Source organism: Galeopterus variegatus, unplaced genomic scaffold (genome assembly GCF_000696425.1).
Source record: "Galeopterus variegatus unplaced genomic scaffold, G_variegatus-3.0.2 Scaffold23, whole genome shotgun sequence".
In the NCBI taxonomy this organism is placed as follows: domain Eukaryota; kingdom Metazoa; phylum Chordata; class Mammalia; order Dermoptera; family Cynocephalidae; genus Galeopterus; species Galeopterus variegatus.
The window spans coordinates 335,406-347,354 of NW_007726134.1; the positions used below are offsets into that span (position 1 = coordinate 335,406).

An 11,949-nucleotide genomic window follows, 5' to 3' on the forward strand; every position below is an offset into this window, starting at 1 on the left:
GTGCACATGCCAGAGAGAAATCTGAGAAGAGCATGGTGAGAATATCCAGCACATCTGACTCGCTCCCCTAAAGAATTCCTTCCATCTAGTCTCACTGAGACAGAAAAATACATTTGAGCATCAATTCTGTAGTTTAAATACAAAGGAGATCATTATTCCCTTTTATTGTCCAATATGAAACAGGACAGATTCCTGCACCAGCCAGCTGCCCTCACTTAAAAAGATGAAACAGGATAGAACGGGCTCAAGGTGCCCTGATGCAGTTAGGATTTCTAAAAAGTAACCCTAAAAATAGACACCATGAAAGGCAATAAAAGACACTTTAAAAATACAAAGTTTAGGCTTGCCAAAAAAGAATTAGACCTGTCTCTAGATCCAACTACAGATTTACAGAAAATACAGGGGATAAAGAAATATGTTCAATTACAAAACAGGATGAAATCAGTATGAATCCAGACTGTGGGAAAATCTACAGGACAAAAGAGCTGGTTTCTTCAGCAAATAAACTGTAAGGGAGACAGAGCTAGACACAGAATAACTACAGATTTACAGAAAATACAGGGGATAAAGAAATATGTTCAATTACAAAACAGGATGAAATCAGTATGAATCCAGACTGTGGGAAAATCTATAGGACAAAAGAGCTGGTTTCTTCAGCAAATAAACTGTAAGGGAGACAGAGCTAGACACAGAAGAAAAACCTATAAATTAAAAGATACTTAAAAGGCATGCCAACCAATCTCAATGAATGGATGCTGATTCAAATAAATTGTCAAAAGTACGAAATGTGGGCTGGCCCGGTGGCGCACTGCTATAGTGCGCCGCTTGGGAAGCATGGCGGCGCTCCCACCGAGGGTTCGGATCCCACGTACAGACCGGTTCCCGCTCACTGGCTGAGCGAGGCGCGGGAGCAACACCGAGGGTTGCGATCCCGTTGCTGGTCCCGGTCTGGTACGGGGGCGACACTGAGGGTTGCGATCCATTGCCGGACACGGAAAAAGACAAAAGACAAAAAAAAAAAAAAAAAAAAAGTACGAAATGTAAGAAAAAGTATTTTGAACATTGATTAGATTATTGATGATACTAAGAAATTATTAGTTCTTCTTCAGATGTGATAACGGTATGGTGTTTGCGTGATATGAGAAAAGCATTTTTACCTTCTTTCAGAGATACATTCTGAGATATTAAAGGTGGATCTGCTTCAGGATAATTCAGGGTGAGGCAGAAAGGGAAACCAGACTGGACACGAGTTGATCACTGTTGAAACTGGATAATGGCTACACCAGGGGTCATCTATTCTCTCTACTTGCAAATATGTTTAACATTTTCTATGATTATAAAAAAAGCCCACATTAATTTTCTAGACCAAGTAAAGAATCTTAAGCTTAAATGTAAAATAAAAACTCTTCTCCAAAATAACTTAAAACAATAAATTAAGAAGGACAGTCACAAAATGTTTAAGCTGGGTAAGATCTTACTGCATTTAAAAAGTGAGGGAAAAGGGCTGGCTGGTTAGCTCAGTTGGTTAGAGCACAATGTATAACACCAAGGTCAAGGGTTCGGATCTCCACACCGGCCAGCCATCAAGAAAAATGAAAATAAATGTGAGGGAAAAGTCCCTGGGCAAGAGAAGGAGAGGCCTGTGCTGACTTCTCTCTGAACTCTTCCTTTCAGGACACAAGGTCATTCTACCCAGGCTTGGGTTACAGAGTTGGCCCAAGTAGCAGAAACTGCATGATCTGACTGCCTTCCAAAACCTCCTACATTGTCTATAAACCACAATACATCATTTTATTTATAAACCCAGTGGTGTGTGTGTTTGAATGTAAGTCATGGCGAAGAGATGAAGGAAAGGGCACTATAATCGTCCTTGTCCCTTCATATCAGTCCTTAAATGCTCAGCACATGTAGATAAATTCCCGTAAGTGAAATCAATGCACGTGTGGTGCGCCTGCTGAGGGCATTTGACCGGAACCTGCTGGGCTGACCCATTTCAAATGCCATGTGGTTGTCTGTGTTTTATTCTTGAACTTTGTTTTTTTGTTGTTGTTGTTGACATCGTTTGTTTGTTTGTTTATTCTTGAACTTTAGACTGGTGGCCAATCTTAGGTTATTACAAGTAGAACATCTTATGAATTTCTAAGGCATCTTGGTGCACAAGAGAGTTTAAAAAAAATTTTTTTTTAAGAGACACCATGGGAAATTAGTTAACACTTTTGGGTAAAAAAGTAATGACTTACCACACAAAGAAGCCAAAGCACAACATAGAGTATTTGGGTCTTAGAGAAGAGATCTTGTCCAAATTTTATGCAAACAATAGCTTCCAGGAAACCAATGACCCTAATGAGGCAGAGAACAAAAGGTTAAATATTAATTCATTTTATCAGGGCATATATATTACCAGAAATAAGCATTATTCAATCAAAAAGTCACAAGGTTTCTGCCCTGAACACTGGCAGCAGGTACTCCCCCAAATGACATTGTTCTGACCCACCGCATTTTCTTCAGAAATAATAAAATGTTTTCTCCCTCTTCCTTCCTCCTGGACCAAAATAGTGATTCACAGATTTAAGAGCTGGAGGCACTTGGTATCATCTGACTCAGAGCCTCTATTATATTTGGGGTGGACCTTCACACAGCCTCTGTCAGAAACCTCTCAACCACAGGGAACCCCTCTCCCTCTGAAAGTGGCTTATTCTTCTTATCAAACTCTTTAGCTATTGGAAAGCTGTTCCCAGGCATGGGCTGGCACCTGCCCCCTACACCTCCTACCTATGAGTCCTTACTCTGCCCTCAGCCATCATATAGGGTGAATTTGAGTCTTCCAAGGGAGTCTTTCAATAACTTGAGGACAGCAATCACATTCCTTCCCCACCTTCTAAGAATCTGGATATTTTGCTGATAATATAAACCCTTTATCCTCTCTGAAGTGATAACCAATTTTGCTAAATACAAAAATATTAAAAAAAAAATTCCATGTTTCCCCTTTAATTAAAACGTTAAAGAAAAAAGTCAGGCCAAGAAGGCCCTCAGTCCCCCACCCACTGGCAGACACCAGGTCACTGGCATCACCAAATGTGTGGATGGCTCTAAACAACTGAATGCCTGGAATCAGAACCACTTCATCAGAGCAGAAAAACAACAGAAAATCTCCGTAATGTAGCTTTAGAGAGTCTGGAACTGTCTTTTCTCCCAGCCCCAACCAAACAAGGCTTAGGAGTAGCTTGCTTGAATCTTCAGAAACCACCGTTCGGCACCCCACAAAGCAGGCTGTGAGAGAGCATCACTGCAGCTGAGGAACGCACGAGGTTTTTTCACTACACTCCTGAAGTCTATACTGTGATCTGACACTAGATGGCAGTTGCACTTTTGTTACTTCCAGCCTGCACCACGAGGGGAGGGATGCCTTGAGGGAACACACAAAGGATTATTTAACCTTTGGCTGAGACTTCCTAAAAAACTCCTACAATGGAATACAGAGCCCAGAACAGAAGTGTGGCTATCTACCCTCAAGCCAGGCAGAATAACTTGAGTTTTTTTATGAAAGATTTCTGAATATTCAACTAGATTTGAGCCACCTTTCAAAAGCATGGTGGTGGGCAGAGCTGTAAGAAATGCATCTCACTGTGACCCAGTACACATCACTGAAACAAACACTTCATAAAACAATGTGTATCCTTACTCTGATATTTTTCTATCCTTTTTCATTTCAAGAAAATGCTGGCCAGGACCTACCCAACAGACTTCATAAAGACCTGAAGTTTTCTCTAGAGACCAGTGCTTCTGAGTCAGCAATTTCAGGACACCACTGGCTCCTATGTGCCGAAGAGGCTGAGCCAAGCCATTGTCTGCATGTGTAGACATGTCTCACGGAGAAGGTGACAGTGAGCAAAGACTAGGAGGAGGTGAGGGAGCCCCTGGGGGATGACTATCTGGGTGAAGGGAAAGGCATAGTAGGGGCTGAGCTGAGGTCAGGGAAAGATGGGTCTTGGGGCCACCCTAGGGCTCATCTTTTAGTCTGAGGGAGCCCTAGAGAGTTAGGAGCAGAAGATTTGACACAATTTGGTTTGCATTTTAATCTGATCATTCTGGTGGCTGAACAGAACTGCTGTAGGAAGGCTAGAGCAGAGAGAGGGATGCTGCTGCCCTGACCCAAGCACGAGGACCTGCAGGGATGCGAGACGTGCTGGGACCGAGGATGTGTTAACCCAGCAATCACATCAACTCCTTTAACCACCAGCCACTGCCCCCCACCAGGGGGATGCTTAGAAAGCATCCTTCCAGAAGGTTAACATTACTTTTAAGCTAAGACTCAAATGGCGACTAGTTTAGGGCTCAGGCCAAAGGCGTGCTGACGTATCTATTAGGCCAATGCCAGCGGGGTGTACTTGAGCAGAGAAGCAGGGAGTGGAAGGATAGAGAGCACGGACACTCATGAGGAGGAGGGTGGAGGGGAAGACTTGGCAGAAGGGAGAGTGGCTGTGAAGCTTCGGGCTTAGGAGCAGAAGAGCGTTCGGCCTGCCCCAGAGAGGCATGGTGGGGGTGGGGAAACGGGAGAGGCCGCGAAACAGTGGTCAGAAGCAGGAGGACAGCTGTGCCCTGGGAGTGCTGGGAAGGGCCACAGAGTGGGATGAGACCCCCCCCCACCGACGTCTGTCCCCCTCAGCATGCTCTCTTCTCCTGGTTGAGACACTACTTCACAGCTGTGTCCGTCCTTAAGAAAGTCCAAGAACAACAGCACGATTAGGAGAAACTGTAGCGGAGGGAGATGGGTGAAATGGGAAGCCAGCAAAGGAAACTGAGGACAGGAAAGCAGGAGGAAATCTGGGACAGACACTACAGAAGGAAGAGTTTCAGGATGGCAGGTACTGTGATAGGAGCAATGAGGCTGGAGAGAAGACTTGCTGCCTCGGAGAGAACAGCAGAGGTGCAAGCTTGTTGTCATGGGGACACTGCTGGGGTTGGGACAACATGCAGCGAGGAGACGGGTGGGGCAGGGGCAGCTCTGACAGCAGGCGGGACCCACGCCCTCCACGAAGGCCCAACCCCAGCACTCTCGGGAAGAGCGAAAGTGACTGTTCACTCCTGTCCCAGCCAGAGCTGGGCCACCTTCCTCCCAGGACCAGGTGATAAAACATCTTTTCTTTACAAACTGGGCTAATACTCTCTTTCAGAGGCACAGAAGCTCAATTAGTGGGGAAGAGACAAAGATAAAGATGATATGAACCGCACACTTGAGGAATTTGTTCTTATCAGTCTGGTCCAAAAACTCCCACAGAGCTGCAGGAACATAACGTGACTTCTAAAAAAAGAAGGGGCCAACTTTTCCCCATGACTGCTCTCTCCCCGCAGGGCTCCCATTCCCAAGATGGATGGACCCTTATCTCCGCTGTGTCCAACACTTTTAGGCGTGAAAAGGTTTAAAAGCTCAGATCTACAGTACAACTTTTGGGATGACAGAGTAAGTCTGTATTTAATTTCATCAGCAAGTAATTCATTAAAACATGTTGAAGGTATATTTATAGAAGAGAAAGTGCCCCCCTCCAGAGGAAAACATCTGAAACGGTGGGGAAAAAAAAACCCTCAGGTGGTTGGACCTGTTTGACCTTTGCCCTTCCCCCTCCTAAGAGGCACATTTCAGACTGTATTATGGTGGGGTGCTTCTACTCTTCCCTCTCACATCTTCACATCTTGCTAAAGCGAGGGATCATTCCAACAGTAGTGAAAAGAAAGCTACTAGTTATTAAAGATCAGCAACTAGTTATTAAAGAAGATCAGACATTTAAGTGTTTTCTATTTTGACAGCAGAGGAAATAAAATGAAGACCGAAGGGAGGCAGGGGGCCAGACAGGGCCAGGGAGGGAGGTGGTGGCCTCCAGGTCAAACATTCAGACAGCAGAGCCCTGAGGCTCAGGCTCCTGGTCACCTTCCCTGGCTGACAGCGGGGACGCGCAGGAGGCAGCCTTGCCAGTGTTCTGCGTGTGAGTGGATTTGCCGTGTGTGATTCATGAAGACGGATTTGCTGTTTTTCAGCAGGGCCCACTGGTTCTCACAAAATTCACGAATCTTGATATCACTGTTCTGGGAGTTCTCAGTAAACCAAAGGATCTCTCCTTTGCATTTTACGTTATTTTAAGCACTTTCCAACAAGGCACAACTTTCTGCGGCAGCATTTTCTAACACCCTTTGGCCTAGTTTAGCTTTACCATTTCTCCCACCATGGGGATTATATTTTTTGGGTGCTCCATTAGAAAGGAACTTAGTCATGACACTGCCTCTCCCTCGGACCCACTTCTCCTTTTCCTCAACAGGTAAATCGATACAGTTGTGCGAAAAATATCCGCCCTACACTAGAATACGACCTGCCGAGGACTTTAAAATATGAATGAAAAATGCATATGGAAAAAACGTGTAAGTGGGGGAAAAGTGCTCAAATGCAGGAAAGATCATATCTCCCTCGGACCAGACAGTAAGAAGGAACAGCCCACGTCCCTCCTCCCCTGACGTGCCCTCCCTGTGAAGTGAGAGGGCTCCTCTACTCAGTGCACCAGAAACTTGGCAGATGCATGAACTCTCCCTCCTGCTACATCACTGAACGAAGGAAACCAAATCTTTCTTATCACCTTTTAAGCTGCAATCACTTTGGGTAGGAAAATCCGCTTACACCACAGAATTCATGAGAAGCAAATGACAGTGGCCCTTTGTCTTCTGGGGGTGGGAGGAACTTGCCTAAATCTAGATTGAGTATCAACATTTTTATCCTTTAAAACCATAGGTAACCCCTCAGAATCTAGAATGAGAGCTAGACACCCACACACACATATACATAACACACAGAAAATGTTTAGAAGCAATGACATCAAAATATTAACAACAATGAGCTCTGAATGGGTGGCTTCGTTGGGTGATCTTTAGTTTCTTCTATATTCTTTTCTGAATTTTTATCCATGTGCATGTATTACTTTTTAATTGGAAAAAAGTTATTCTATTTTTAAAAATCTGTTGAAAGTAGTGATTTTTTTCTTTATTGTGGGGCTTTCCTTGGATTTTCTTTATACTGCCACACCCAGTGTAGAACCTAGATTAATTAGGTCTTGAATCTAAGCTACCTTAGGGACTGAACTTCATGGACAGATTTGCTGGATGTCTCTGGAGCTTCACTTGGTAAATGGGACGGTGAATTGTTGAGGATGCTTAAAAGTGGAAGAATGACTTACCTGAGATATTGAAGAGAGTCTTACATTTAACAGTGGGAGGTTTAAACTAGGCACCTAACAGCTTTTTCAAATCAGTTAAATAATAATAAATTGAGATATAGCATCTGAATTTGTGACAAGATAATAAATTATAACCAGGTGGCTATGAGGATACTTCAAAAATTCATGCAAAGATTTCTGTTATCTTTCTACTCTATTTTTCAAGAACTTTTTGAAGTACCCTTGTATGTGTTAGTTGTCTTTGGAACAATATTCCTAATACTTTTTAAAAAAGAGAGCAGTTTCTATACCCTCTTTTCTATAATTTGCCAAGTAACTATTCTTAAGTTAAATCAGAAAAGGGAAAATGTTAAAAATGAAAGATATGTAAAAAGCAGCAAAACTTGTTCACTTGCCATCATAGGAAAATTGCACTGAAAGCCACTTAACACAGGTTCAAGAAATGCTTGAAGAAATTTAGAGACTTAAGTGGTTTTTAAGCCTCCACAATAGTAAATTACTCACCCAAACACCCAGCACTGTGTTCCTACGCGTTTGCACTGTGTGTCAGTGAGGTAAGCATAGTACTGTCTGAAAGAACAAAGTTGGAATTCATTAAGAGCTTCTAGAAGACCAACAAGTCAATACATAATTCCATCACTTTGACAGAGTGAATATAAAAGAATGTCCCGCCCCCCATCCCATGTACTTGAGTTGGCTAGTCTACTTCTATTCAAAGGAACAGAAAGCCAGTGCCTGTGGATGCATTCCAGCTAGAGATTCAGAATTCGGGTTGGATTGGAGGGAGGCGAGCACAGTTTAAAGAGCTAGATTACGGGCACAGCCCTGAGCCAAAGCAACCACGGGTGGGTGCGTCAGTCTCCAGCTCTATGGAGGTGACTCCAGACGGTCAACTGCACTGTTCATCAACTGTATCCTCTGGCTGTCTCCAGGACCAAGGTTGCTGATCGTAACTGGGCAAGAAATATGCACATTTTTGGCTCTCAGATACTGGAATGGGACTCCAGCTGCATCTCACTGTCACTGAATGCTAATGACTTTGAATGTAACTGACAAGATCAGAAGAAAGGGGCAATGACCTGGAATTGAAAGGCTTAGAACAGCACCATCCAAGAGAATTATAATACGAGCCATAAATGCAATTTTAAATTTTCTAGTAGCCATGTTTTTTTAAAAAAGGAAAAAGAAGAGATAAAATTCATTCTATTAACATATCATATTTGAGCAAATATATCAAAACATTATAATGAGGTATTTTATATTGTTTTGGTACCAACTCTTCAAAACCTGGTGTGTAGTTTACATGTACAGCACAATTCAGTGTGATCTGGCCACATTTCTAGTGCTCAACAACCCATGGGACAGGGCGACTTGGAGTCTCACAAGTACCCCTGACACTCAGTCCACCTTCAGAAGTAGCATCGGAACCAGGAGCTCATCATCTTTTTTTTTTTTTTTCCCCATCATCTTTTGAGGATCACAGATTCCTTTGAGAATGTGTTGAAAGCTATGACAAAGGCATAAAATTTTACCCTAAACTTCATAGGATTCATGGATACCTAAAGCTCGTCCATGAACTTTGGGGGTATTACCTCCTCACCCCAAGACCAGACTGAAGAATTCTAGTTATAATGAATGTAGGTTTTCCTCTAATGTCACGTTGTCATTATTCACTTCGCTTTTGCCAGTCAGCTGATTTATCCTCTAATTGCACCCATTTCCCTATATTGCACTTTACATTATCAAATTAAAAGAATGCCTTCTCAAAGCAGATCCGTGTAAAAGTCTAATCAAAAAGGAAGAAAATGGAGATGCAGTGTATGTGATTTATCCAGAAGCCTATAAGCTCTCTCTCTTTTTAAGGCCCGGCACTTGCTAACTGGGATGGCTGTATTAAAATCTATTAGATCCCTTCCACCTTCCAAGCAACTTGCCGAAGCACCTCCTCACATGGGAACTGCATCAGGCAGTGTATGAACACAGGAGGTGGCTGATTTTTAAACAAAAGAGAATTGTTTAAAAAAACATAGAAAATAGAGATCCATAGCGTTTGGCAAAAATTTTGAGGAGCTCTCAAAAGTTCAAAACACTGGATTTTCAGTCTCTAGTTTTTGTTTTGGAATGTTTAACAATACTGAAATAAATCAGATGTGATTTGCTATTTTGTTCTATAAGAAGAGATTTCTTTCCACTCTTACTGACTTTGCTGATTTCTCTTAATTTTATGAAGGAACTGTTGCTAAAAATTCCCTGAAAATAACTGTGAAGTCTTCAAAACAAATTACATATTTTAAGGGGGGGGGGGCTGGGAGTGGGGAGAGGGGGCATCAATAGACCACTGGCCTGTAAAGTTGCAAAGGGCTGCTGGCTTACCAACTGTTATTCTCCTGTTTGGGTCACAATAAAAAGATAGAATTTTTGGCCTTAACTACATAGAACTCAGACATGTCTTATTTGGTTTGTTCAATATAGGATCTGGGGATTTTTTTTTTTTTTTTCATATTAATGATGACAAGAAGAGGTGCCAGCTGGGGGTCCACGTGACCAAGGCGAACAATGACTTTCCTTATCACATGAGGCCCTCTCTGTGTGTTTTGCAAGAACGCTAAAAATGAATTAAGTAATCCTTCTTCTGAAAAGCTAACTCTCGAAACTGCTTAGTTTACATTTGTATCTTTGGCAGGTCTTTGGTGTTTCTACTAATCAATGTTGGTACTCTGTGTTACTTATAAAATCCAAATGCCATTTCAAAAATAGGAAAAATGAAAGAAGTAAAAGTGTTTTGCTTTGATCTTTCCTGGATCAGTCTGTGAGAGACAGTCTCTGAATAATGCCTCACCTGTAGGGCCCTTCATGAATCCAGGAGAACAGTGGCACGAATGCCCAAGCTCATCTCCACTGTCCTGAAGGACTTCAGGGAGGGCATTTAAAAAAGGAAATTAACTTAGCTGGGTCTGAAAATGCTAATAAAGTCTCATTCTAAAAATAATGTCATTTATGATTTTAGTTCTACCATAAAACCTTTTGTATTTTCCGATATTCTCATTTAAAAAAAACTCAGCATCACTGCTACTAATTTTTTTTTAATGCAATGTTGTAGGAGGAAAAAAAAAAGAAAAAAAAAAAAAAAAAAAACAGCAGTGAAAGATTGTAAAGGGGTTTGAAAATAATACATAGTACTATTGATTGATTATTCACTTTCTTTTTAAAAAAACTCCAGTAATGGTCCTAAGGTCTGAGAACAAAACATTTTCTTTACAGTCTGGATATATGATTCTTTAGAAGGGTATTTTCATGAAAAATCTGCTAGCTTATATGATTTTCCCTTATGCTAAATAGGACAATATAAAGCAGATTAGTGTACTTAAATGACAGTCAGGCTTGTATGGAATTACCTCACTGTGGGAGCCGTGATGCCACCAATAAAGAGAATTCTACACCAACTTAATGGATGACTGGCTTGGAACACAAAGATGTGTTTCAAGAAGAAGGTGTTCAACTCAGTCAGCTGAAAAAAGAAGGAGAAATTATTCAACCTGGTACTGGTAGGAGTAATCATATATTCCTTAAAAACAGACATTCTACAACTAAAAATAATTGGTACGTTCAAAGCATTTTCAGAAAATATATGGGGTCTTCCAAGGGTTGCTATTCATACTAGCTACAGCCAAGTACAACATGAGCACTGAGCAACTGGGGGTCTGGGGGAGTTGCTGGGTGGTGGGAGAAGAGCACAGGGGCTCAGAGCATCAGCTATTTGTCATGTTTCCTGGTTCACATGATTGTCACTTGGCTCATGTATCTGATCCACTGGGACAGTCAGGAGGGAAATGCTTGGAGCACAGCATAAATCATAGAAACGAACCTATGCAGCCTTACAGAAGTTGGGCCAGATCTAAAAGAAGTCCAATTATAAATAAATAAGTGCTTCAATAGCCAAAAGAAACTTGATACACATTCGTGAGAGAAGACTATGTACTTGTGTAATCCGTGCCTGAACCAAAGACAGCTCTTAAATGTGGGTATAAGGGCTTGGTCCAATTTCACCTAGGTGCAGTGGTACTTTCCCCTGAGGTGCAGTTCATCCCGATGAGTCCTTGGCAGCATAAGACACTGCACTGGCATGTGGCTGCTCCCTGCCCAGAGCCTGGCCCCAGATCTCAAACAAGGGGCAAAGACTACAGAAAGGTGGCTGGGCTTTGAGAACACATTACAGGGACTGGCAGGTTCATTTCAATTACATAAACGCATGTTGTTTTCCCATAGCACTGACTTTAAGGGTGTAAAATAAGAAGTAGTCCACTAACTACCACCACATGTGGAGAGCTGATCATAGCACAATGCTCACACCCACGGGAAAGCAGAGCTCCATGTAATGCTGCCAGGCAGCTCCAGTCTAGTACACGAGTATCTCTCCTTGCCAAATCCAGTCATTGCTCCTCCTGATGAAGGAAAACTTAACCCTTCCGTGACATTTGCCCCGATAAAACAAAGCTTAATCCCGATCCACTTACAGTCCCATTTTTATAAATATTGAATTATCTAAGCCCTGGTGATTATTTAACTGTTCACATACACTTCTGTATACATTACTCTATTTATTGAGATGAGCACTGTGATTCTTCACGTGTAGACAAGAAAGACTGTTTTAAAAGTGACATCTGCTGATTTTTTCCTTATTTGGGGAACATTTTGTGTTTATGAATCCAGAGTATAATTTCTAACAATTCTG

At 42.1% G+C, this 11,949-nt stretch overlaps 1 protein-coding gene across 1 annotated transcript in view; it reads right to left on the reverse strand.

Moving 5' to 3' along the window:
• Positions 1-11,949, reverse strand: part of PTDSS1 (phosphatidylserine synthase 1) — a 67,361-nt gene that overhangs the window by 9,881 nt on the left and 45,531 nt on the right. The window contains exons 8-10 of the mRNA XM_008568291.1: positions 10,613-10,725; positions 7,722-7,787; positions 2,241-2,340 (exon numbers count right to left, since the gene is read on the reverse strand). Of these exons, the coding sequence (XP_008566513.1) occupies positions 2,241-2,340; positions 7,722-7,787; positions 10,613-10,725 (279 nt within the window). The remainder of the gene's footprint in view (positions 1-2,240; positions 2,341-7,721; positions 7,788-10,612; positions 10,726-11,949) is intronic.